At 33.8% G+C, this 25,341-nt stretch overlaps 1 protein-coding gene across 2 annotated transcripts in view; it reads left to right on the top strand.

Annotated features, from left to right (window-relative positions):
• Positions 1-25,341, top strand: part of LOC106459730 (transcription factor COE3-like) — a 121,559-nt gene that overhangs the window by 72,543 nt on the left and 23,675 nt on the right. For both annotated transcript variants that reach the window (XM_022386268.1, XM_022386269.1), the window contains exon 7: positions 15,907-15,988. In XM_022386268.1, the coding sequence (XP_022241976.1) occupies positions 15,907-15,988 (82 nt within the window). The remainder of the gene's footprint in view (positions 1-15,906; positions 15,989-25,341) is intronic.

Genomic DNA, 25,341 nt, shown 5'->3' with positions numbered 1-25,341 from the left:
AGCACAAGATAATTAGTGTGCGGACCATTTTCATTTATATAGTGCTCTGTGAACACAAATTAGTTAGCATAGATCAGTTAAATGACGAAAAATTAGGTGTTTATTTACTTGTGACCACTCAGTGTATTTCATGTAATTTAATGTGGAATTGAGACGGTCATTGAACAAGATAAATTAATTACAACATTTACAGCGAGTCTATAAAACTAAAAACATTTCCAACTTTCAAATGAACAATTATAGAAGTACCATCTGGTAAAGTACATAATAATTTACATATTTTCGTTATGACGTATATTGCTTCCAAAGATCGATGTTTAAAGCCTTATTGCACCGTAAATTACATTTCATGTTAGGCTTAAGAAACCCAGTGGATTCATGTTTCAAGCTATTGATACAGTACGTGTCATGAACAAGTTTATGTTTACGTTTTACATGAATTATTGACTCGAAACTTGTGAACCAAAACATTGTGACTTTCTTGTCTCAGTCCTGCTTTCTGGTCTGAAAATGCCAAATCTACTTCAACATGGATTGTACGAAGTCATTGCATGTTTTATCAGGTATCTTCATCATCCTTCTTGATGACATCCATACTCTACATTCATTTCTATAAGAAATACCTCATGACACCATTCTAATGTAAAATGAACTAAAATTTTTATTTTCTTTCAAACATTTATTTCTATGTTGCATTTATATCTCCTCGTAAGCGTAGGATTTCAGTATATCAACTGTTCTTTAGGTGATAAAACGTTGGGACTTTTTGATGAGATCTCAATCAAACCTATAATTTACTCATATTATTTTAACCTTAAAGTTGGATTTAGGAACAAGTGGGAAGAAGATGCTGGGAAGAAGTCTGCAGAGAAACGGTTGCTTAAATGTCTATGTAAATATCCAAGGGGACAGATAAACTCAAATGCATACGTGAAAAATAAAAATTAACGCGAATGTTCATCAAGAAACACATACAGCGGTACGAAAGACATAGCCAAATAATATATGAAAAAGTGAGTGTCTCTAATGACAATACAATCATATTACAAAAAATTATATTTAAATATAAGATGGAGACAGCTATAATAAAGAATATGTCTATAAAAAATAAAAATACTATGTTTGAATATTCTACATAAAAAATAGATAGGGTCATAATGCAATGTATGTGTGGGTCTAGTCTTGTGTATACAAATATTTATACATGAAACACAAAAACATATAGATGCTTACGTATAACAACAAAGAAGCGTACATGTGCAACATACACGTTCCAGTATATATATCTATGTTGCATTAACACATTATTATGTATGCCTAGTAGATTCACCTCAGATCCTTGTGCAGGCTAATTCAATTGTCACCATTACGATGTTATCTATTCTAATTACGTACATCTAACCGTGAGCTAACGATGTAAATGAGATGACATCTGAAGATTTAATTAAGAACAAAATTAAACAGCTAATGGTAATGAAATTTGGTGGTTTCCGGTGAATCATATGCGGAAACTGTCCGATTAGAAACTTGAAAAGTAGATAATATTTCGATATATATATATTCTTGTCTATCTGTCTTTTACTGTGAGTTATATTCACGCTGTGAATTATAATAGCATACTGATATATATATATATATATTCTAATTCTAAAGGAAGAAACACATCAGATAACCAGTAAACGAAAACATGACACAGTGAATTTCTTATGTCGGTTTTTCCTTTTAGCGATAAAGACATGCTGAACAACGTTTTCTTAAGCCTCATGTGCAGCCTGTTAGAGTATAATAGACGCGTACTTAATGTACATTTAAATTGAGTATATGTGTGTGTGTGTATTTCACAATTCTATTGAAATCTCCGTTACTTTAGCTGTTACTAATGTACTCATTCAGTTGCCCTCTGGTGGCAGATGGTGTATGAACATTAGTCTCACTTCACTGTGACTATCGATGGCACCTAAATCAAGAGCTTTGATTGATATTTTATACATTCATGGTGTTCAATAACACCTGCCGCTTGTCGAGGGTGCACGTGCACATTGGCGGTCAGCACGCGCACGAGGCCCCGAGACTTCTGGCTGTGGGGGAAAGGATCCACGTCGTGGAGCTGATCAATCTTAGTTTAGCCTTGTCAGGCCTACCGTTGTCTCATTTTTTAGTCCGTTCAGATAGTGAACCAATTAGACAGTAGGGTGTCTAAGTGCGGGCGTGAAACACGCAAGAAAATTGGCTGATTTTTCCGTCGACAGGCGAAATAACTAAAGACGGGCGAGGCCGGTTGGTGTACAAATTTTCCTTTCACGCTAATACCTATACAATGTAGGTAATCTCGAAGCTTTGGGCAAATAAATCCTATATGACCTCCCTTATTTGCATTAAAACCATGTTAACCATAAATTATAGAGAGTAGCGACGTGACTTCTTTGTATGAACAGTGAGGCTTTAGCAACTCTGTCATCAATGAACAAAGTACTTGAAGTAAATGAATGCGACTCTGTCTAAAGTCAATCAGAATAAGTCATTTAACAACGGATTGTCTCATTTTTCATGAAAAAATTGTGGGATAAATTATGTCACAAATACTTTATTGATATGCTGATAATTATTTTTTAAAACTTTACGAAACATATTTTGTAGGAAATTTATTTGATTCTTGTACTAAAAGAGGATTTCAACTTTTATGTGATATCATTGAAATAGGATAATACGTGAAATATGCTCTATCAGGCGGGGATGTGAAAATTCACTAACAAGTTGAAGAAAACGTTCGAACAAAAAAATAATGTGAAACATGAATGCACACAAAATTGAAAAAATAAAGACAGTGAACACGTTTAAAACTACTGTGAAACATGGTGTGAAAACTGCGTTAAGGTAAGATAGCATTCCAAGAAATAATACATTAGTAATTATTCTATTGCCACCGTTTTCAAGAGCTTGGGTCTAGCATTGTGCTAGCTCATTAAATTGAGATTTCTAGCAACATTCAGGTAAGACTATCTGAAATGTGCTTTTCCTGCAGTCAAATGAGTCGCAACAAATGTCATTTAAAATGTGGAAGGATGGCTGATCATGTATTCCTGCTACCCTATTTGATCTCTTTAATGTTCTTGATGTTCTTGCGCATACTTCATCTTAAATTACCTGACCTAAGGCAGGAGCAGAACGTTGCTGTGTGGCAAACAACGCATTAATACGTCGCGTTCTTGCTCTTCTATTATGACCAGTATCCCTCTGAGACCACCAAATAAGTTTTAAGTACAAGAGGAGTGGAGTCTCTTGGGTACAGTTTCTACTCCTGTGTCGTTATGTAGACACATTTTACAAACACTGACGACTGCTTTCCGAAATTGTAGTAAAAGTGGAGTTACTTGCGCAGTAGCAATCACTTTAAGATAGCTAGAGGAAGAGTTTTACCATGTTACATGAAAAATACTGTTTACAAATGATACTGGGAAAAAGAAGTCTAGCATTATTAGGCTAACTGAAAAAATAACCTAAATGAACTTTGTTCAAAAAAATTGACACACTCTAAAGTTATTTGATTTTGACCCATTGATTTTTTTCAGATAAACAGATATTAATAATAAAACAAGAGGTTATAACACGTACTTAACATTCAGAAACACGATAGTAGTTATGCATTTTACATCTATATACTGTGTAGTTTGTGTGCTTATATATATATAATTATTTTAGTATTTGCATTCTTAGTTTTAATCCTAGAAGTTTTACATTTGAAGATAGCTTCCTATTTGAAGAACTTAAATGTAAATATCTGTTTTCAGAAAAAGTTTTTATCACTAGAATTACCAATGTCGTCCTTCTCGAGTTTCTAAAGCCCCCCCCCCCAGTGCCACAGCGGTATGTCTGCGGACTTACAAAGCTAGAAATCGGGTTTCGATACCCGTGATGGGCAGAGCACAGATTTTTTTGTATAGCTTTGTGCTTAACTTCAAACAAGCATTCTAAACATTTATGCAGTAAATTGTTTGTGGGTCCATGACTTTGTTCGTTACTGTAATAACTCACTATCATTATTACAATTAATCCCATTACTGCTGGTTGTAATTATCTGCCTTATATACAAAATGAGTGATTTCATCCAATATTTTTCGTCAGTTTTTTATATACACTGAATGTTGTGACAAAAAAAAGGAGTAAGTTACTCAACATGGTACAGTATGTGGAGCCTACCGGTAGTGAACGATATAAAAAGAGTCTGTTATTTATGGATTAACTTTGCATGTTTTTCGGTTCATGGTATTGCAAAAATGCATTTTTAAACAAACATAAACAAACTATGTAGTTTTCCAAACCTCATTCTTTTGCTTGACGATAACTACATGAAACAACAGTATAGTTTACAGAAATATGTCGAAAGTTGTCCACACAGTCCACTATGGTTTTCGGGCATCCCTCCCACCAAATCTTATTAGTCCACACAGTCCACTATGGTTTTCGGGCATCCCTCCCACCAAATCTTATCAGTCCACACAGTCCACTATGGTTTTCGGGCATCCCTCCCACCAAATCTTATCAGTCCACACAGTCTACTATGGTTTTCGGGCATCCCTCCCACCAAATCTTATTTAATTCAGTTATTTTTGAGCAACTCAAATATTAGAACCATTACACTATATTGTGAGACTTTTATATTAGAACCATTACACTATATTGCGAGACTTTTACATGCCTTGAGCGTTGTCTTGGTCTGTCTTGATAAAATTTTAAAACATAAGTTAAGAAAACTTAAAGGTCGTTAGCAGTTTAAAAAGATCACCTAGGCAATTATATTCGAATTCTGCCAGTATGTTTAGTTTATATTTGTATATAGATAAATAAATGAAAAATATACTGAACGATAAAATCAGACAGATTTTGTCTCACGAAGTAGCATAATAAATCTAAGGTTGTGAATATTAGAGCTGCAAATGAATAATTATAAACATACAAATGTACTGTTGAAACAAAACAGATATGATATATGAATAATACGTTTGTACAGGTGGTCAATATACTTTCCGAGTGTTCAAAATTTTAATCATTAGTAATGAAACTAGCGGTACTGTGACCCTTCAATCTGACTAATAATACACGTACTGGGGTTCTAGATGTTTAGCCCTATTATTGGTGGAGACGAGTGGGATGACAGAAAATGGGTTCATAAAGAAGTAGAGCTGATGTCACTCTGGAGTTAAGATGACTTGTTTCCTCTTTCATCACTTTAGTTGGTCGACCCTTCTGGTTAAGTACTAATTCAACTTTGCTGTTGTGGACAACAGATTTGAGCATAGATCATGTCAAATAGTTGTCGAGTATCTAGTGACTCTACCTATAGCCAACTCTTCAAACAGTTAAAAAACTACTTGCTTTATCTCTTATCATAGAAATGCAGTTTAAATTATTTTCATTATAATGTTTTTGGAGCTTTATTTGTTTCCTTGAGATTGTTCTTTCTCTGAGTTCAGATGTCTTGACAACCTAAGTAAATATGCCTCTTTGATTAATTTCCTTTAAAATATAGATATCAAACACATATTTCTATTGTAAGAAAACAAAGGATCATCTACTAATCACTACACTTACTTAGCCAGTGTTTTTGTCTCCAAGTTAATGAAATTATTTTAATTTTGGCTTTAAAATAAAATCATTGTTATAAAGAAGAAGTACTCTAATCAATTATTTTATTTGTATCGAACTGTTGATTAAGCATATATTAGTTGTATTTTGTCTGCTCTCCAGAAGGGTTGGAAATTAAAGTTGAGTTGTTTTTTGGTGTTGTTGTTATTGTGTTTGCTCTGTTTCTCGAATCTTTGGCTCAAAGCGCATCTATCAACTGTGGTTTTATACTGACTGATGTATTTATGTTTAATACAAACAATAGGTCCCTGTCTACCTACTCCTATCCCTTGTGTGCATATGTACTGAAGTAGAACTAAATTAATCCAAAGCAAGTTGTATGATTCTTAAGTAGATATGTAGAATCACACATGCGTACATTTTATATTTATTCTAGAAGAACAAACCCTCTTCCACCATTATCATATTACCTCTTCTCTGGGGGTTAGAGTGTTTTCTTTTAGTCTTCTGCTTTGGCTTATTTTTTTCTCTTTGCTGAATGTATTGCTTGATAATAGTATAAGAACCCGGCAGTCGAAAAGTAACAAGTATATGAACGTGCATTTGTGAAAATCGTTTGTAACTCTCGTGGGACAGGTGGAACTCGTGTTCTTCCATTCTCGTGCAAGCTGCACCCGCTTATCATACCAACGTCACATACTCATCATCAATACATTATGACATTATTTAATTATGTCGCTCGAGCTATGCTTGAAACCCGTTTTTTAATACTGTAATAAAGCACTTAGATAGATAGATAGATAGATATTGAATATTCTGTGTGCGTGTATTATTTTTATATTAAAGGTATAAGGGAGTTTCCCTAGCTGTACAGATAAGTATTAGTTTAGATAGATATACAGATATATTATATTCTTGGTTAACACCTCCAACTGTTACTCAGCTACTTGCGGTATCAAATGATGCAGGTTAATGCACAGATAATATTTTCAAAGTATCAAACGAAAGTACACAAAGTTTCTGAAAAGTTTGTTATTTTTGTTTGTATTTTTGAAAAGCAAAAGAGCTTAAGGTTTATTCCGATACGTGTCTCTTTCCACGTAATTGTGAAAAATTAAAATTTACTCAGAGTATCATATAGTTTTCTATTACACATTACCGTAACTGAAAGAATGCTCATATTGTTTGTTCTGTAAACATACCACGAAAATAATTAATACTTTTATAGTCTCTAACATATCTAACTAAAAACCAATGTGTCGTTAATTTCAAGACCTATATTAATAGTGTTAGTATGAACTGTTTTCTAAGACACATTCACTATTGTTATCTTATAGGAATGTTTTATAAGATAATCATCTGCTGTTGTTTTGTGGGAGTGTACTAGATTTGCCGATAATCATCTGCTGTTGTTTTGTGGGAGTGTACTAGATTTTCCGATAATCATCTGCTGTTGTTTTGTGGGAGTGTACTAGATTTGCCGATAATCATCTGCTGTTGTTTTGTGGGAGTGCACTAGATTTTCCGATAATCATCTGCTGTTGTTTTGTGGGAGTGTACTAGATTTTCCGATAATCATCTGCTGTTGTTTTGTGGGAGTGTACTAGATTTTCCGATAATCATCTGCTGTTGTTTTGTGGGAGTGTACTAGATTTGCCGATAATCATCTGCTGTTGTTTTGTGGGAGTGTACTAGATTTGTCGATAGATGATAATAAGTATCTATGTTAATGATGTCTGTATAAACTGTTTTCTAAGAAACGGCAACAAATTGAACAGAAGTTTATCGGCATTAATAATACTAGCATCTAGTAGCAGATCTATTACAAGCCTGTAAAACAACAATCGCTGAAGTGTCTTAGAAAAAATCCAATGTGGACTCCACTTTTTTTATGGACTTAAATTTAATTCTATTCAACTGTTTACAAAGTTCAGCAAAAAAAACTGAGAAATGTTTAATATTTTTAGATAATAATACACGTAGTTATTCTCTTAAAGCTAGATATTTACATTAACACTAAAATACTAGAAGAACGTTAGGTAGATGATAGAAATAATTTTGATTAAACTAGTTCCACTTAATGCTGCTTTTTCCCCAGTTTTATCTTGTTTTTCTCTGCCACAAACACTTTAATTTGAGTTAGCGTCAAAAATTGACTATTTAATCATTTATTGAAACTGGGACTGCTGCATATCTAGTTTCTGTGTTACCAACCTTGTTTTATCTTATTAAAACAAACAAAAAACAACTAAATATTCAAAATCTAAGTGAAAATTTGATGAAGTCTGCTCATCTAATTATTTTCACTGAAATATAATCATTTATTCAAAGATTTCGTTCATAAAAAGTCAAGGGCTTTTCTGGACTTTATTAAAAAAAACAACACTTGTTCAGCTTGTTGGCATGTGCTTCCATAGGTTATACTGGGATCTGTTTTCATTAGTTTAAACATAATTGCGAAAAGTAATTTCCTTCAAGGATAAACCCATCAAACTGCCGAAACCATCAACAGTTTATGCAGAAATCTGTCTTCTATGTGTAAAAGATTACGCCAGCTTCACTGCTAGGTGCTTTCACCAACATAGTAGTAAACGTTTAGATGTTTTTAACAGCACAAGAGTCTTCGCGCATGTGCAGAAAGAGTGAGAAGTCCTTTATAGAAAAAAAAATTACTCTAACATTTTATTTACATCTGTTAAGAAATGACGTCTTTACCTAAAGATGTATATTGTAAAGAAGATGTGCGGAACTTCCCGTGTATTTTAAACCTCCTCCAAATGTTTTACTTAGAATTTGTTTCATGTGATAAATGTATGACACGACGCCTCTAAAAAGACTTTATAAATACAGTTATCGTTTGAACCAATAGAATTATGAACTGTTGTTGACTGATTCTACTTGTATACCAACACGTGATAAAAAGAACTAAAAACTGCAAGGTTCCACATAAACATAAAACACATATCTCGGTTGTTTAAAATTTATCTTTGTCAGAGTTTTGAAAAAACAAACCTTCTTGAGCGACAAGTAACTAAGTTTTAATGAAACATTATCCAGACACAACTAAGCTACATAGATAAAATGGTATTTTCAGGTTTAACGGTGAGTTAAACAGACGGAATAGGGTCTTATAGCGCTGATGTATAGTCGTTCCTAACTTTAAACTATTGACAGTAAGCAGCATCCGCCATCACAAGGACTTTTTCCTATTATGTTTTCCAAATAACAGGATTGGTTGTCACTTTTATAATGTAACCACAGCTAAAAGTAATGGAAGTATTGAACGGGATCGCTTCTCGGACTTCGGACCCTTCGATTTGCATCCAAACACGCTGACACTTAGCCACGGCTGGTCAAAATTATAAGGAGAAACATTGAAATGACACACTTTTATTTTATTGTTTTATGATCAAAACATTAAGTATATATATATATATATATATATATATATGTATATATTAAACACACACATTAATTCGACTTTTCATTGTTCGTAAGATTTTAACGACTATCTTTATAATCTTATGATTTACTTTGTTTCATTTTCTTGCGAGTCAGATATTACCATAGCATCAACTAGTTTCAGTAATAAAACAGAGAAGAATAATGCAATGCGTCTTTTCAAAATACGTTTTTATTCAAACGAATTTTGTCAGAACTGTTTGTGACCGTATGTGTGACAGAGAGGTTGAAAGAAAGTCGTCTGGCTATAAAAACAGTGACCAAAGTGTGTCTGATCTACAATTCTAAACTCGTATTGTTATATAATCAAGAGGCTTACTAAAACGTTTATCAAGACTACAGAGTAAGAAGTATTTATTTTATTCATAAATGTTTATGAAGTAGAATTTGTGAAAAATTCGTTTTTAGGACACCTAGTTTTATATACATAAAAAATAAATCTAGTATCAGCATATATTTAAATAAAACCCTTAATGTTTCATAGTCCTTTAGAATTCCTTGGAAAAAATTCATGGCAATTTTTCTGGGAAACAAACTTTCCTGAATCGTCTAAATAAAACCAGGCACTTAATCTACAGTTTACAGCCCGTAAATTTTCAGAGATATTTCAAAAGCCAGCTTTCTGAAACACGTGGTAGAATGAAGTAATTTATTGGATTTGGTTAATAGAAAGGTCAGCCTGGAAAATGTCAAACATGTTCAGTGTTGGCACTTCGGTGGGGATAGCTCGAAGTGTCAGACAACCATCTGTCAGTAATTATCTGTTTACAGAGCTTGAAATCATGCGGACGTCCGGATTGTTATAGCCGACATAGACCTCATGTCCGACCGCCGGAAACTTTGTAGATATTCGAAAAGATAGTGGCGTTACTTAACCATTTCCTTCATACGACACAGCAATTAAAGCTTACGTTACAAAGATGTGGACTGCGATATTCCAAATTATCACCAGGAGTTCAATCCAAGCTTTACATTTTTATAATATACTGCTACTTTTAATTTTATTCGAATAGCGGAAGACTTATTTAAAAAAAAAAGTTTTTTAAACAGGTGACATGAGCCGTACTATAGTATCACCTTACTCATCGTAGACTGGCTGACTGCGATAACAATGTAAAATTAACGACACATAACCTTGCCAAAACAAAGGTTTTCTTCTCAACTTACGACTTTAGAAGTAAGGAGTAGTTAGGCCTAATGTTTTAGTAATCAAATTTAACGTTTTCTTTTTTTTTCTTTAAAAAGTATGCTGCAATTAATGTATAACCAGTTATTTTATACTATAGTCACTAAGATTATCATGATATATTTAGATATAAGTAGGGCCGGGCGTGGCCAATTTTTAATGTGTCGGGTTTTGGATCGGAAGTTCAAAGGCTCGTGCCATGTTGTCGATAAAACCGCTCCGTATTTTCAGGTGTGGGAATTATAAGAGTGATAGCCATTCTTGTTATTAGGCTCAAAGCCTGAGAAAGCCGTGGCGGCAGGTGCTGCTGACTAGTTGCTTTCCTTATGGTCAAAATTAGGGACAGCTATATACGTGAGTCATAGGTGTTTATGGCCTGGCCGCTTAGCCCACGTGCGCATAAGATTCCGATCTTGGTGAAAATACCAATTCGTATATAAGTAATTTCAATATGATTTTAAAACGTTTGATAGTTGCATTCAATTACTGATAGCGCGAAACATTGTAAGAACGGTGTGACGATCACATTACACGTTAAGAAAACATCTTTTGTCTCACATTTGTTTTAGAAATTAACAAAATTAAGGGATAAATGATTTCTGTTGCTTTCAAAAATGAAAGTAACCGCGAATATCAGAGTTATTATCACTTACCTGTATGGTTCATTGTTTCGTGCATGTTATATTCTCACATTATTCTCCTGTTATGTTCCAATACCACTTGCCAGAAATTCTCAATAAATTATATGTTTGCTCTTTATTTATACAATTAATTGGATAGAAAAATTATTATAGCATCTGATGAGCAGTAAGGTTCTCAGTGCATGTTTATTTTGTCTTTATGTTCCACAAGTACCTCCTAAAAAGTCTGAGTAAGAGTGATTTCGTTACTTTGATTTATTCAGCGATTTGAAAAGCGATATGACTATATTATTTGATGAACGTTAAGTCTGTTTATTATCGTTTGAAGTGCGTTGCTTTCATTGAAGCATGTGAGTATTTTAACACAGAAACCCATATTTTGATTACGTAAATCGCCGGATGAATTAGATTTTACTCCGATCCCACAAATCCAGAACACGTCAAACAGTGGGTTCTGTACGTGTCCAGAACACGTCAAACAGTGTATTCTCCACATATTTAGAATACGTCGAACAATGTGTTTTCTACATATCTAGAATACGTCAAACAATGTGTTCTCTATATATCCAGAATATGTCAAACGATGTGTTCTGTACATATCCAGAATATGTCAAACAATGTATTCTTTACATATCCAGAATACATCAAACAATGTGTTCTTTACATATCCAAAATACATCAAACAATGTGTTCTTTACATATCCAGAATACATCAAACAATGTGTTTTCTACATATCCAAAATATGTCAAACAATGAGTTCTCTACATATCCAGAATATGTCAAACAATGTATTCTTTACATATCCAGAATACATCAAACAATGTGTTTTCTACATATCCAAAATATGTCAAACAATGTGTTCTTTACATATCCAAAATACATCAAACAATGTGTTTTCTACATGTCCAAAATATGTCAAACAATGTGTTCTTTACATATCCAGAATATGTCAAACAATGTGTTCACTACATACTAAGACTACGTCAAACAATGTGTTCACTACAAACTGAGAGTACATCAAACAATGTGTTCACTACATACTAAGACTACGTCAAACAATGTCTTTACTACATACTGAGAGTTCATCAAACAATGTGTTCACTACATACTAAAAGTACGTCAAACAATGTGTTCATTACATACTGAGAGTACATCAAACAATGTGTTCACTACATACTAGGACTACGTCAAACAATGTGTTCACTACATACTGAGAGTCCATCAAACAATGTGTTCACTACATACTAAGAGTACGTCAAACAATGTGTTCACTACATACTGAGAGTACATCAAACAATGTGTTCACTATATACTAGGACTACGTCAAACAATGTGTTCACTACATACTGAGAGTCCATCAAACAATGTGTTCACTACATACTAAGAGTACGTCAAACAATGTCTTCACTACATACTGAGAGTACATCAAACAATGTTCTCTTTAGAGCTTCTCTAGTATTTTATCACTTTGTCTCTCTCTTATATGCGTGTTTTTTCTTGGCCTATAAAAATGTCAAGGGTCATGCATCGTTTTTCATGTAATATAATACTGCCTTTTCGTTCACACTTTTTTTACTTCTATTTATGTATATATATGTTTTTTCTGTGTCTCTATCTTTCTCGTGCTTGAAAATCCGGTCTATCTCAGTATTTGCAGTTGTGTATAACTTTGAAATGTTTCCCGTAAATTTGAAGTTAATTACGGACTAAGTTCAAGTTATGACACATACACCATTTAAATTAATTTCAATTAAGTAGCATATCTTTTCACTTTAGACACATATAAATTGGACACTAAAACAAATACCACTATGGAACACGAAGTTGAGAGGGAAATCTTTCTTTTATTTTGACAATATTGGTCTTGAAAAATGTGCGTAAGTGGAAAATATTTCCTGAATTTTCAGTGTAGGTTTCTGATATTCGCTCAATGCTACTACACAAGAGCTCTCTGTGCCAGCCTTCTAGAGGGAAGACAGGTTATCTACAACATTCAATTTCAGCTCTTGGGTTATTCATGTCTAACTCAGTGATGTGTACCATGAACCCTCGGTACGTTAACAACTAGGTCAAGCCCGGCCCATTTGTAGTGTTATCAAAAAATCTTTCATGCAATGAACACACAGACTATTGTGGACTTAAGCAGATTCGTTCTTACTCTTAATGGTTTTGAATTTAATAATGACTTCTTTATTCAGACAAACATTGCTGCTATGGGTACACAAGTGACACCAAACTATGACAATGTGTGTTATGTGAGATCTAGAAACTATAATATTAGAAAGTTTTGCAGACAAACCATGCATCTGGATACTCCATATTGATGGCATTATTTTCCTATGGGCAGGAAAGGAAGATTCCATATTATCCTTTTATAGACATAGAAACTCCTTTCATAGTTATAACAAATTCACTTTAGATTGCTCTGCTACTCAAGTCCCATTTTTAGACATAACTCTTACACTGAAAGATAGCTGTCTACACACTGACTGTACAGAAAGCTGCCCGAGAGATCCAATACCTGCACTTTAAAAGTTGTCATCTTCCCTACACTAAACGCAACGTTACATTCAACCAAACCCTCAGGTTCAAGAAATCTGCTTTGACAGTAGAACAACAAAAGTTACATTGATTCGTTAACAAAAACTAGGCCGAAAGGAGGTTATAACCATGACACTGTATTCAAACTAATTACAAAGCTAACAGTATCTTACGCGACGATGCCTTGAAACAACCACCGGATAAAAACTCCTCCCAGGTTCCACTGGTTGTTATTACTTATCACCCAAAACTGAGAAATCTACCTCGGATCATAAAGAAAAACTTTTAATGATCAACTAAAATCAATTTTTCCCAACGTTCTTGTTGCTTAATTTTAGGAAAATCAAAACGTGAAATCCCACTTAATTCATATTATGGACAACTTGAACTTCTAACCTGGCGGAAGTGTTTCCAAACTGCAAGATACAGACCAGGTCTCTGACAAAGACAACCAAATACAAAATCGCAAAACCCATAACTTGCACCAAGAAAAAACAGTGTTTATCTCGTCCAATGTCACACATTTAACTTCTAATATGTGGTCCAAACCAGCACAAGTGTAAGAGAACGTTTTAACAATCGCAAATCTTCCATAACTACGAACAAAGAAGTTCCTGTGGCTAAACACTTTAATAAGTCTGACCAACACATTCTCGAGATTAAACTTAATCACTCGTTTCACATCAAAAACAGACAGAGAAATGAAGGCAGCTTTCTGAAAATAACCTTTGAATACTGTAACGATGAATGGCATCAGTCTTGATCCTTGCAATATTTACAAGAAAGCTCCATAAGTATCTTGTTTTATTTCCGTACTTTCTATTTAATTCATAGTTGGTCACATTCCATTCCTTTCCTAATTAGTATTATAATTGTGCAAGGGTTATTCTATTACTTCATTGTTTTTTCACTCTTTAAAGAAAAGATAAATTGATAAAATAAAAAATTGTATAAGAATTTTCGTTTGAATGTTGACTTTTTCATCTTGTTTTTATGGTTTGGTCTCTATATAATCAAGTGCTTTTGCTCTACTAAATACGCCATTTTTGTTTTTGTATATTAGAGAAAAGTTATTATTATACTTATATTTATATCTAATTCTTTTCACCTCATCATACTATTCAATTGTTTGTTAACTTGAACAAAATACGAGTCCTAGACATTTCATTTGCTTAATGACACCTTTATCCTTTCTTCAATCGGGATTGGTCAGCTTTCACGCCTTCTCTCAAAGAAGAATAGTAAATCTAATCGAAAGCGCTTGAGTTTCTGGGTCTTATGGAGACGTCTACCAGAAACAAAATTTTAATCATTTTGTAAACGTATGGTGTTAATCTGTAAAAAAAAAAAACAATTCAAAACGATCATCCAGAACAACTATAATTCGTAATAAATATTTCTGCTAAACAGATACCACCATGCAGAGGACACATGGTTTGATTATTTTGTAAGGGTGCTATTGTACAATTGAAAAAATAATCTAAGCAGACATAGCTTTTAAAATGCAAGCAATGTGTCACAAATACTTGTTTATCTATCTATATGAATGTGTTTGTCAGGACTATCGGATATAACAGCTATATTGAAATATAAAAATTGTAGTTGAAACTGCTGCTTTTTTGTGATAAGATAATCTTTATTTATGTTAATTTAAAAATTGGCGATATTGGCAGAGGTACATAATCCGAAAAAATCAACTCCAAAAACAAAGGAAAGGCAGGAGTAGTCCGTATGAATCTATTGAACATATGCAATCTGATTTTAGTTATGGTCGTTTCTTGTGGTGATGGTTTAAAACCTATCAGATTATGGAGCTTTCATGATGACTGTTCATTGCAACTTATTTCTTACAGCTATTTTATACTATTTCACTACACTGATCGAGTGATATAAATACAGGTTACCACCACTAACACTGAGCATGAAATGAAATTAATAGAAGTTACTACCACTAACACTGAGTACGAATTGAAATTAATAGAAGTGACCACCATTAACACTGAGCATGGAATGAAATTAATAGAAGTGACCACCATTAACACTGAGCATGGATTGGAATTAATAAAAGTTACCACCATTAACACTGAGCATGGAATGGAATTAATAGAAGTGACCACCATTAACACTGAGCATGGATTGGAATTAATAAAAGTTACCACCATTAACACTGAGCATGGAATGGAATTAATAGAAGTTACCATCATTAACACTGAGCATGGAATGGAGTTAATAGAAGTGACCACCATTAACACTGAGCATGGATTGGAATTAATAAAAGTTACCACCATTAACACTGTGCATGAAATGGAATTAATAGAAGTGACCACCATTAACACTGAGCATGGAATGGAATTAATAAAAGTTACCAACACTAATACTGAGCATGGAATGAAATTAATAAAAGTTACCAACACTAATACTGAGCATGGAATGAAATTAATACGCGTTAATACCACAATTACTAATGCTATTTTTATTTTGTTTGTTTCTAGGTTTTTCCTTAAGCTATTCCTCAAATGCAACCAGAATTGCCTGAAAAACGCAGGAAATCCTCGGGACATGCGGCGGTTTCAGGTAATCATATTTTCTTATTTTATTATTGCGTTTATGATTATAAAAATTGTATTATATTATTCAAAGGTTAAACAAGTAATCACTTTATATTGTCGTTACCGCTTACGTTAATGAACTTTACTGACAAAAAAATAAATACGAAATGGAGTGCATGAAATTTGTTTTATATATATTCGTAAAATATAGAAACCACGTTCTTCTTTAAAATATTGAACGTATGTTTGCGTGAAAATCATTTCATTGGCATTGCTACATCCAGCAGTTTGTGAAACAAAATTCAAGTTCAAGTTTAAACGCCGAAAGCTGGCGAAGCATAAGAAACAACAAACCTAAATTTGTGATAAAAATTACGTAAATCGCAGGTGTTTTTTTTCACATTCTTTCTAATTTGTGCCTATCTGATTTAAAATCAGGGGTATGAAAATAACAGTATTTCAGACGTATTTTTTATCTTTTCACAAGCCATTGCCCAAGAGGCCCTTCTTACAATACCAAAACTCTTCAGTTAGGCTGAGACAATAGACAATTAATATGGAAAAAGAACATCTACAGCTTACATGAATTTTTCACAACTTTTAGAGTCATAAATTTCAAGTTACTTTGACAATAATTTCTTCAACATCGTTGCATCAGTTGATGTTGTCTACTTGTCCACAAAGAGTATTGAGAGATCGTTTAGTTTGAAGCCATGTCCACTGGAAGTGATGCACTGTGCATTGTAGAAGCGTGGAGTGAATGTTCCTTGTTTATCTCACGTTACATTATTTAAAGCCTAAATCGCTATTAATGTGTAATAAACTGAATTTTCGTTTCTACGAACGAATGAACGAATATTTTTCTGTTTGCTTCTCGCTTCATAACGTACATTATTCAAGGACTAAAACACGATTAGTTTGATCCAAAAGACGTTTATTTTTGCGAATGTCTGTTCGATAAATTAGGCACAATTTTGATTGTAAACAACACTTAACATAACGTTTAAAGCATGTGAGGTCGACCTGAAGAAGGAGGAAAAGCTTTCGAAACGTCTTCCTTTCAACCTGAGTGACTTTTGTAAATTAGTTGTCTAAGATTTTCTTTACAAGTGTCACTCAGAACTAGGCAGTTGCTGCCAATATCACCTGTGTTTGTTCATCATTAATACTCTGCCTAAATCATCTATAAAATGAATCCTTACGGTGTTGACCTAAGATAAGACCATTTTCGATTAAATTGCAGACTAATATATAAGATCACATCTCCAATATTTTTGATCTTATCTAAAAGCCTAAGGACAGTTAGTGCGTATATACACCCGTTTCAAGTGTATCTTTTATTTTATTATATGCCAGTCAAAAAAGTATGAGCTTCATAAGCTGCTAAATTCGTAGGTTGTCTTATTCATAATCAGTAAACTTGAGTAAGAATACTACTACTGTATTTTAAAAACTTTTATTCAACTCTAAAAGCCAATAGATTTTAAAATGCCGCTGGGAATTGGAGCCGTTTAGCCTTGTCGACTAACTTGTGAACTTGCTAAGTGTTGACGGCCCACTGAGCCAAGAATATACAGTGGAATATTGGCTGGTGGATATTTTGTTCTACTTTATACAGGCGCTGTAACTCTGATGAAAGAATGCAAAACGTCTGTAGGTTGTTACGTCAAAGCACAGTAGAATACAGAAGCGGATTCCCATGCCTACATTTCTTTATCCCTGCGGCATCGTAAGAAGCCGAAACAAGAGGCTGAGAGCTGAACAGTTTCAATAAATAAACATCGCCAAGTACTGGTGACAGATGATGTAGACCTTTTTTTTTCATTTCTGATCCCAAAGGCATCAGCCAACGACAAGGTATTTCGTCTACATTTGCATTTGCTTATCAAAGACGGAAGCATTGTGGAACGTCATTACAGCATCCGAATTCATGGCTCTTCGGTGATGGCCCGAGCTGGTGTGGAAAGGGGACCCGAGGGAGAAAGAGACAAATTTCCCCCTACGTGCCATTAGCTACAACAGTACTTTTATCTCAGAGCCTTACAGTACACCTGGGGATGGAGATGCGTGCCGCTGCCTGGACTCATCCATTTTACCCTGCCAACAAACAACGTTGCGCTAGAGAAGAATGACTCAAGCTAGAGCAAGACAACTACACTTTGATTAAGGAATGAAAGCATTAAGTCTAAGAGCTAGATTTTGGTACGTTTTGTAAGATACACATAGTCAAAGCGAGGTGCCAATTAATTGTTTTTTCCTTTTTGTAATTACTGAACAGAGCTAATATTGTGATAAACGATCATTATGTATTCAGAATACATGACATTGTTTGTTAAAAGAGTAAGTACAGCACTAACTATTTCTAAGATATAATTGGTACATATGAATTTGTTGCTTATGTAGAAAATGTAATAAAACACAATAAATGTTCTTTGAGTTAGTTTTTAAACGTCTTTTTATACACATAATTATCAGGTGAGACGGCTAGGTATAGCCATAACAATATCTGCAGCATTAGGATGAGTTAATATCTTTGAATTAGCAGGTGGGATGGCTAGATATAGCCATAACAATATCTGCAGGATTAGTATGAGTTAATATCTTTGAATTAGCAGGATGGATGGTTGGGTATAGCCATAACAATATCTGCAGCATTATGAGTTGACATCTCTGACTTTGTTTATAACTCGCGTACTTTGTACGACTACCTAGCATTGTTTTATTATAATATATATAATATAATTTATATTATAATACTGTACGTGCTTTAACCTGTTATATTTTAGCCTCATCACCATCCAACTTTATCTCTTTCACCTGCTATCTTAAAGTCTCAGCACCACTAAGCTCTATCTGTCTTCCCACCTGATATGTGCTTTAATGGCTGCTACCTTTAAGCCTTGTCACTATTCAGCTTTATCTGTCTTCCCACCTGATATGTGCTTTAATGGCTGCTACCTTTAAGTCTCAGCACCACCCAGCTTTATCTGTCTTCCTACCTGATATGTGATTTAATGCCTGCTACCTTTAAGACTCAGCACCACCCAGCTTTATCTGTCTTCCCATCTGGTATGTGCTTTAATACCTGCTATATTTAAGTCTCAGCACCACCCAGCTTTATATCTCTTTCACCTGATATGTTCTTTAATACCTGCTATCTTTAAGGATCAACATTTCCCGGTTTTATCCTCTTTATCCGTTTTCCCACTTTATACGTGCTTTAATGTCTGTAAGTCTGAGCACCACCCAGCCATATCTGTCTTCCCACCTGATATGCACCTGATATGTGCTTTAATGCCTGATATCTCTAAGCCTCATCACTATTCAGCTTTATCTGTTTCTACGTGATATGTTTTTTAATGGCTGATATCTTTAAGGGTCAACACCTCTCGGTTATATCCTCTTTTATTTCTTCAACCACCATCTGATAGAGAAGATACTTAAATCTACATTTGACTCACAACTTATTTATATACATTGATTGGCAGTCGCGACTCAGTAAATACGGTTAGTGCAAAAACATCTGACTTACCAAATACTTACTAAATACACAAATAAACTATCATCGGTTTTCAAAGTCTGGTCGCAGCCCTTTCACAAATTCTGACGACCCAGTTTGGGATCGTGGCCATATCCACCAGTAAATCTTATAAAACAATGCGCTTTTAATATCTGTTTGCACAGAACACGATTTTAAAAGTAAAATCATTAATAACATAATCCCAAATCATTGTTTAATTATAAATACCACATCAAAAACAAATAAGGTTTTAAAGATAGTTTATACTCCACATATCTTAACATTTCATATAATGTATTTCAAATTTTCATCTAATGATCAAATAGTAAAAAAATGCAATCGTAAGTTTTAACTTTAGTCCCATCAGATTATATTACATTTTCATGCAAACAAAGTTGTTGTTTTTTTAAATTAATTAAACAGTGTGGCTTAGTGTTTCATACGAATCTTTCGCTTTGTAGAATACACTTTGAAATCAAAAGCCGTTATTAAATATCATAAGTATTCAAATACATTAGAATTTAAATTTAATGTTGCTTATCAATCATAAATATTCTTTTTTATGGAAATTTATGTCTTATGTGGTTTATTAGTTAAGAGATACTTCTCAAATAATATAAACCTAGTACTGATGTTTAGCCCTTTGTGGAGTCTTAGCTTAGCATTGTTTGTTTGTAGTTAAGCACAAAGCTACACAAGGGCTATCTGTGCTCTGCCCACCACTGGTATCGAAACCTGGTTTCTAGCGTTGTAAGTCCGCAGACATACCGCCGTGTCACTGGGGGAGGGGGGGGGCTAGCTTTGCACCAGTCAATCTGATTTTTTCTAACCTAATAGCTATCAGTTTTCTGCATTTCATTTTCGTTTTGGATGTTTGTTGGTGCCTTAGTTAACAAAATGTTGTTTAATAATCAGTCAACAAATATAAGCTACAATATTTTACCCACTTTGTGAAAATATGTAATTCAAAATAAAACACAAATGGAATACTCACAGCAACTTCATTATAAGTTTCTAAAAAGAGCGACGTGCAAGGCGAAAGAAGGAACTGATAAAGAGGTATTGAAACATAACGTAAACTTAGGGATTCTTTCGTTCTGGTGGATTTCTATAAAGAATATTTAATATGTAGTATAATAAAAATTAAAGCACCAAAAACAATCACAAGTGTAATTATAATCTAGGCATAAAAACAAACTGCAATGTAAGTAGTTTACATTAAGAACAATAGGAGCGGAGCTGATGGAAATGAATGTAATAATTTTAGATAATATTGCTGACACTTATTTAATACAAGCTACAGATAATTTGACGTTTAACTTTAATATTTATACTCCCCTTAATTGGATCTAGTGATTTACCTGTTTATGTTTAAGATCATACTGTTTTTTGTTTTTTTTGCAGTTAAAAATTTGGTATATGTCAATTTCTACTATCTGTTTTCAGTCTCTAGTAGTTATTTATAATTCCAGTATTCAAGTTGTACGTTTTTTAATGAGATCCTAAGTGGCGTGCCTCAGTCGGCCTCTCATTTTCATCGAAGCCTATTAAAACAGACAAACACCATTCGTCCTCGCTGAGAATTGACAGGCTGACTTAGATGTACCAGTTTTACTCCTTTAAGAGAAGTAGACAGCCGGTTTGGGTCAGGGGAGATACGTAACTTTAGTCTGTATGTCCCGGAGGCAAGAGAATTACGACTATTTTGATGACACGCCAAACTTCTGCACCAAAATATGGAGATGATAAATTGACTGAGTTAGTGTTGTGTTTTAAATATGTAAATATATCAACTCAAGAAAAAGAGACAATAATATAAAGAAAACACCATAAAGATAAGAGGGCCTTAAACATTAGTCACGTGGTATAAACAAAATACAAAATTCAAAGAAGTTTTAGAGGCATTGTTTAAAAAATTTCCATTAAACAGTGGCCATTAATTCACTGAATTGATACAAAAAGCATGAGCTATCTTATACATTATTAATACGATATACGTTATACAGTGTTTTCATGCAAGCAAATACGGCTTAGAAGTAACTGGTTACACTAATTTCTGCAACATTTTTCAGAGTTTTGTTTTAGTTTTTAAGACTGATTCTTGAGTGAATATCAGATTACAATACATAATCATTTTTTTCCTGCAGTTTTCCCAGACAAATCTACATAATCATGTCATGCATTGCTTCCAAAGTCAACATATATAAAATATTATGTTCTAGAAGTACTTAAAACATTTTATCTAGATTAGTTCTTGACGTACTTTCTATTTTATTTATTCTTTTTTGAAATGGTTGGTTACCTTTGATGTCTGATCTTCTAAGACTACTTGGTTAATTCCGAAATTTCTTCGATAAATTCCTCCATTGCACGTGAGTTTTCTTCGGGTGTTGTCGCTAATATTACGTCCATGAATGTGGCACGTGAACTCATTTGTACTGTTGAAAAAGAGTAATAGCTCTTGCTGTTAGTAGCGCGAGCCTTCACTAGAATGTTTAATAACGGTGCGGTACTACAGTTAGGATAGTTCCGAGTCTCGATGATATGGAACTAGAAAATTCCATGTGAGTTTACACACTTCACTAACGACAAAAGGTTTTTTCTATATAGAATGTGAATTAAGCCTCTTCCCTGTATATTTTGGAATAAATTAAGTTGTACTAACTTTCATCAAATCAAACGGAATGATTGGAATAATTAAAAACTGTGGTAATGTTCTTATTAAATAGTAACATTGGTGCATTTTATAATTTGGTACATATTTTATAATGTTGGGTTGTAATAGTATTCGGGAAAAGCACAGGGAAGTCGGGCAGATTTTACAGATATGTTATACGTTATGTTATCTCTAAAAAGTTCACAGCTAAAGATAAAACAAAAATCGAATAATAAATACTATCCAGTTTACATGTGACTTCTATCATCTTTAATAACTGAAACAAAATCGACTAGCGCAGGTGTGCTACACTATAATTTTAGACTGAATTTTATTACGCCTACTTGTGACATTAAAGAACAAAAAATATCGAAAATATATAGCGTATTTGTATTTTTCTAAGGCTTATCTCTTATGTCTTCCTTATAAATGTTAGTTTCTAATTCATACAATATAAAAGTATTTAACAAATTAATAAAAATGTTTCAAATTTCACTTAGTCAAAGGAAGAAAGTTGGCCATTCTTCTAATTAGTGCTAAAAAATGTTTTCTTAAAACATAATATAGTTAACTTGCGAAATCCATATATGGTAAACAGAACAACAATCAATAGATTGGTACAGATGCAAGTTTACAAAATTAAATCATTTTTATATTTCCAATGCTTTATTTTCACGTATAGTATATTTGTACCTTCATTGAGTGTAGAGAACAGTGAAGTAGTTATTTATAAAACGTCCCACAATATTTTAATAGTGTCACAGCACCAGATGATATAAACGCTTTAACAGTAGTTGTACCCGACTATACTGAATCTCAGAAGGTAAAGATTTTAAGGCGAAGATAACTTTACAGAAAGGATTTTCACGATCTGTGGTGATGATACAATGCCTACACCTTACATCCTCTACTTCCAACTGTGATGATGATACAAGGATGTGTGCCTATACCTTACCTCATCTATTTCCATCTGTGGTGATGATACAAGGATGTGTGCCTACACTTTACCTCATCTACTTCCAACTGTGGTGATGATACAAGGATGAGTACCTACACTTACATCCTCTACTTCCAACTGTGGTGATGATACAAGGATGTTTGTCTACACTTTACATCCTCTACTTCCATCTGTGGTGATGATACAAGGATGAGTACCTATACTCTACATCCTCTACTTCCAATTGTGGTGATGATACAAGGATGTGTGCATACACCTTACCTCATCTACTTCCATCTGTGGTGATGATACAAGGATGTTTGCCTACACTTTACATCCTCTACTTCCATCTGTGGTTATGATTAAAGGATGTGTACCTACACCTTACATCCTCTACTTCCACCACCGATGATGTTATATGTGATGGCCCTCGTTAAGGATTACCGCTCTACTAAGCAGTTGACTTCTGCACAATATACTAAGATCAATGTTATTCCAATCCTCGTTACATGTCCATATGTACTTGCATCTTGCGGAGAAATTGTCATATTGGCTTGGACATATGGCCGTAATGCTTTGTTCGATAGAGACATACGTTATTGTAAACCAATCAATAAGAATATGGTATCTTATCATACCATTGTGGTGTCAGCACACTATTATTCGCATTTTCTTCGACTTTCCTAATGTTTAGCTTACCATTATACCTGTAATCTACAACCATCTTACGTTTTTTAGAAAAAACTTTCACGACATGTTCTGTACCATTATTTTTGAAATGTTGTATCACTGACAGGTTTTTAACTAATTGCCCAAACTTTTTCAGACGATTATCGAGACATATATTATTTAGCCAATATGAGGACATGTTCTATTCATCCCAGCCAGACATGTTTTGACTGTTAGTATTCTGTTTGGTTAAGTATCTTGAAAGAAGCTTGTGGAGACGGCTCTTGTCTTGCTGTTATAGACCTAAATCCCTGTGAATTCATTTTTGTACAGTTCAAGGGGAGTTTTCCACGTTGGATGCATTGGGCAGCTATGTTGTTGAGTTACCTTCGGTGACTACCTGTTTAACTTTTCTCATTACCCCCAGCGTGCTACAGGTAACCAGCTGTAGAATAGCCTGTTTTTATCCCTTGTTTCAATCATGCCTTCCTTGACTTTATCAGCACGGTTCAATACTAAAAATATATCTTTCTCTAGAACACTAAACTTCCGTGTCTTACTAAACTTCCGTGTCTTAATGGCGGAACAAAATTCTCGCCTCGAAAAGTTCTGTAATGCAAATTTTCCAGAAGGGGTCGATTTTAAACAATATCTAAACTTATAAATCACCACACTGCAACTGAATTGCAGCAAGAGAGTTTTAATCTGTGTAGACACAGGCCACGGGGATGGCCAGGGGCAAGGTGATTGGTCATGAATTTGTTACCGTAGACCTATAACAATTCTTTGTACTTGATAGTTGTCTCAGAAAAATTCTTGAAGAAGGAGCATTCCAGATAACATGGGAATATCAATTACTTCATTCTTTCCCTGACTTTCTTAAGATGGTTGTAATAGTAGACGAGTTAAATCTTTTGTATGAACTTGTTTATTAAAACTGGATAATAGCGATATTTGCATTGTTAAAATCTATTTTAGTTTTATGCTCATGGAGGAAAGTTTTAAGTCTGAGACTTCAATGACTGATTGACTTAGTCTGATTCTCCCTGTGCCAAATATTATCTCCTTTAGCCATTGGTAAAGCTGGTTTTTAGTTTGCTCTTACGTTTGTTTTATGACAACTTATTGTTATTTATAGAGTTCCCTTTGTTGGGTAGTTATAGTTCGAGCACACTATAGTATAAGGGTAAGCTGTTTGAAAATGTTCTAAGATTCTGTTTACAAGCTTGAAAATAAATGTTTAGGCCCTTCACTCATCCCGACTTGAGTAGCAAAGGAAAAACATTTTAATTCAAAATTGAATTATTACAGTCTTATGACTAATAATACCAAATCCCAATTTCGTGATTTTAACTGATAAACAATTCTATGCAATAGTTATAGTGAATAAAATTAGCTGACTATTCATTGGTTTATATCAATTAGCAAATAAAATGTTGCAACAATATTGTATGTTAAACAATTCACATCAATCGGCGTAATATACTAAAAACATAAATGTGAAGCCCAATCTATCATTAGGTTTACCAATTTCCACTGAGTTATACCGGTTTCGAGGAATTCCAACCCTCATACCTTGTCCAGGGTTACTGATGA

Source organism: Limulus polyphemus, unplaced genomic scaffold (assembly GCF_000517525.1).
Source record: "Limulus polyphemus unplaced genomic scaffold, Limulus_polyphemus-2.1.2 Scaffold654, whole genome shotgun sequence".
NCBI lineage: Eukaryota > Metazoa > Arthropoda > Merostomata > Xiphosura > Limulidae > Limulus > Limulus polyphemus.
Note: the sequence above shows the minus strand (reverse complement) of the source record. Positions and strands in the feature narration are given on the sequence as shown.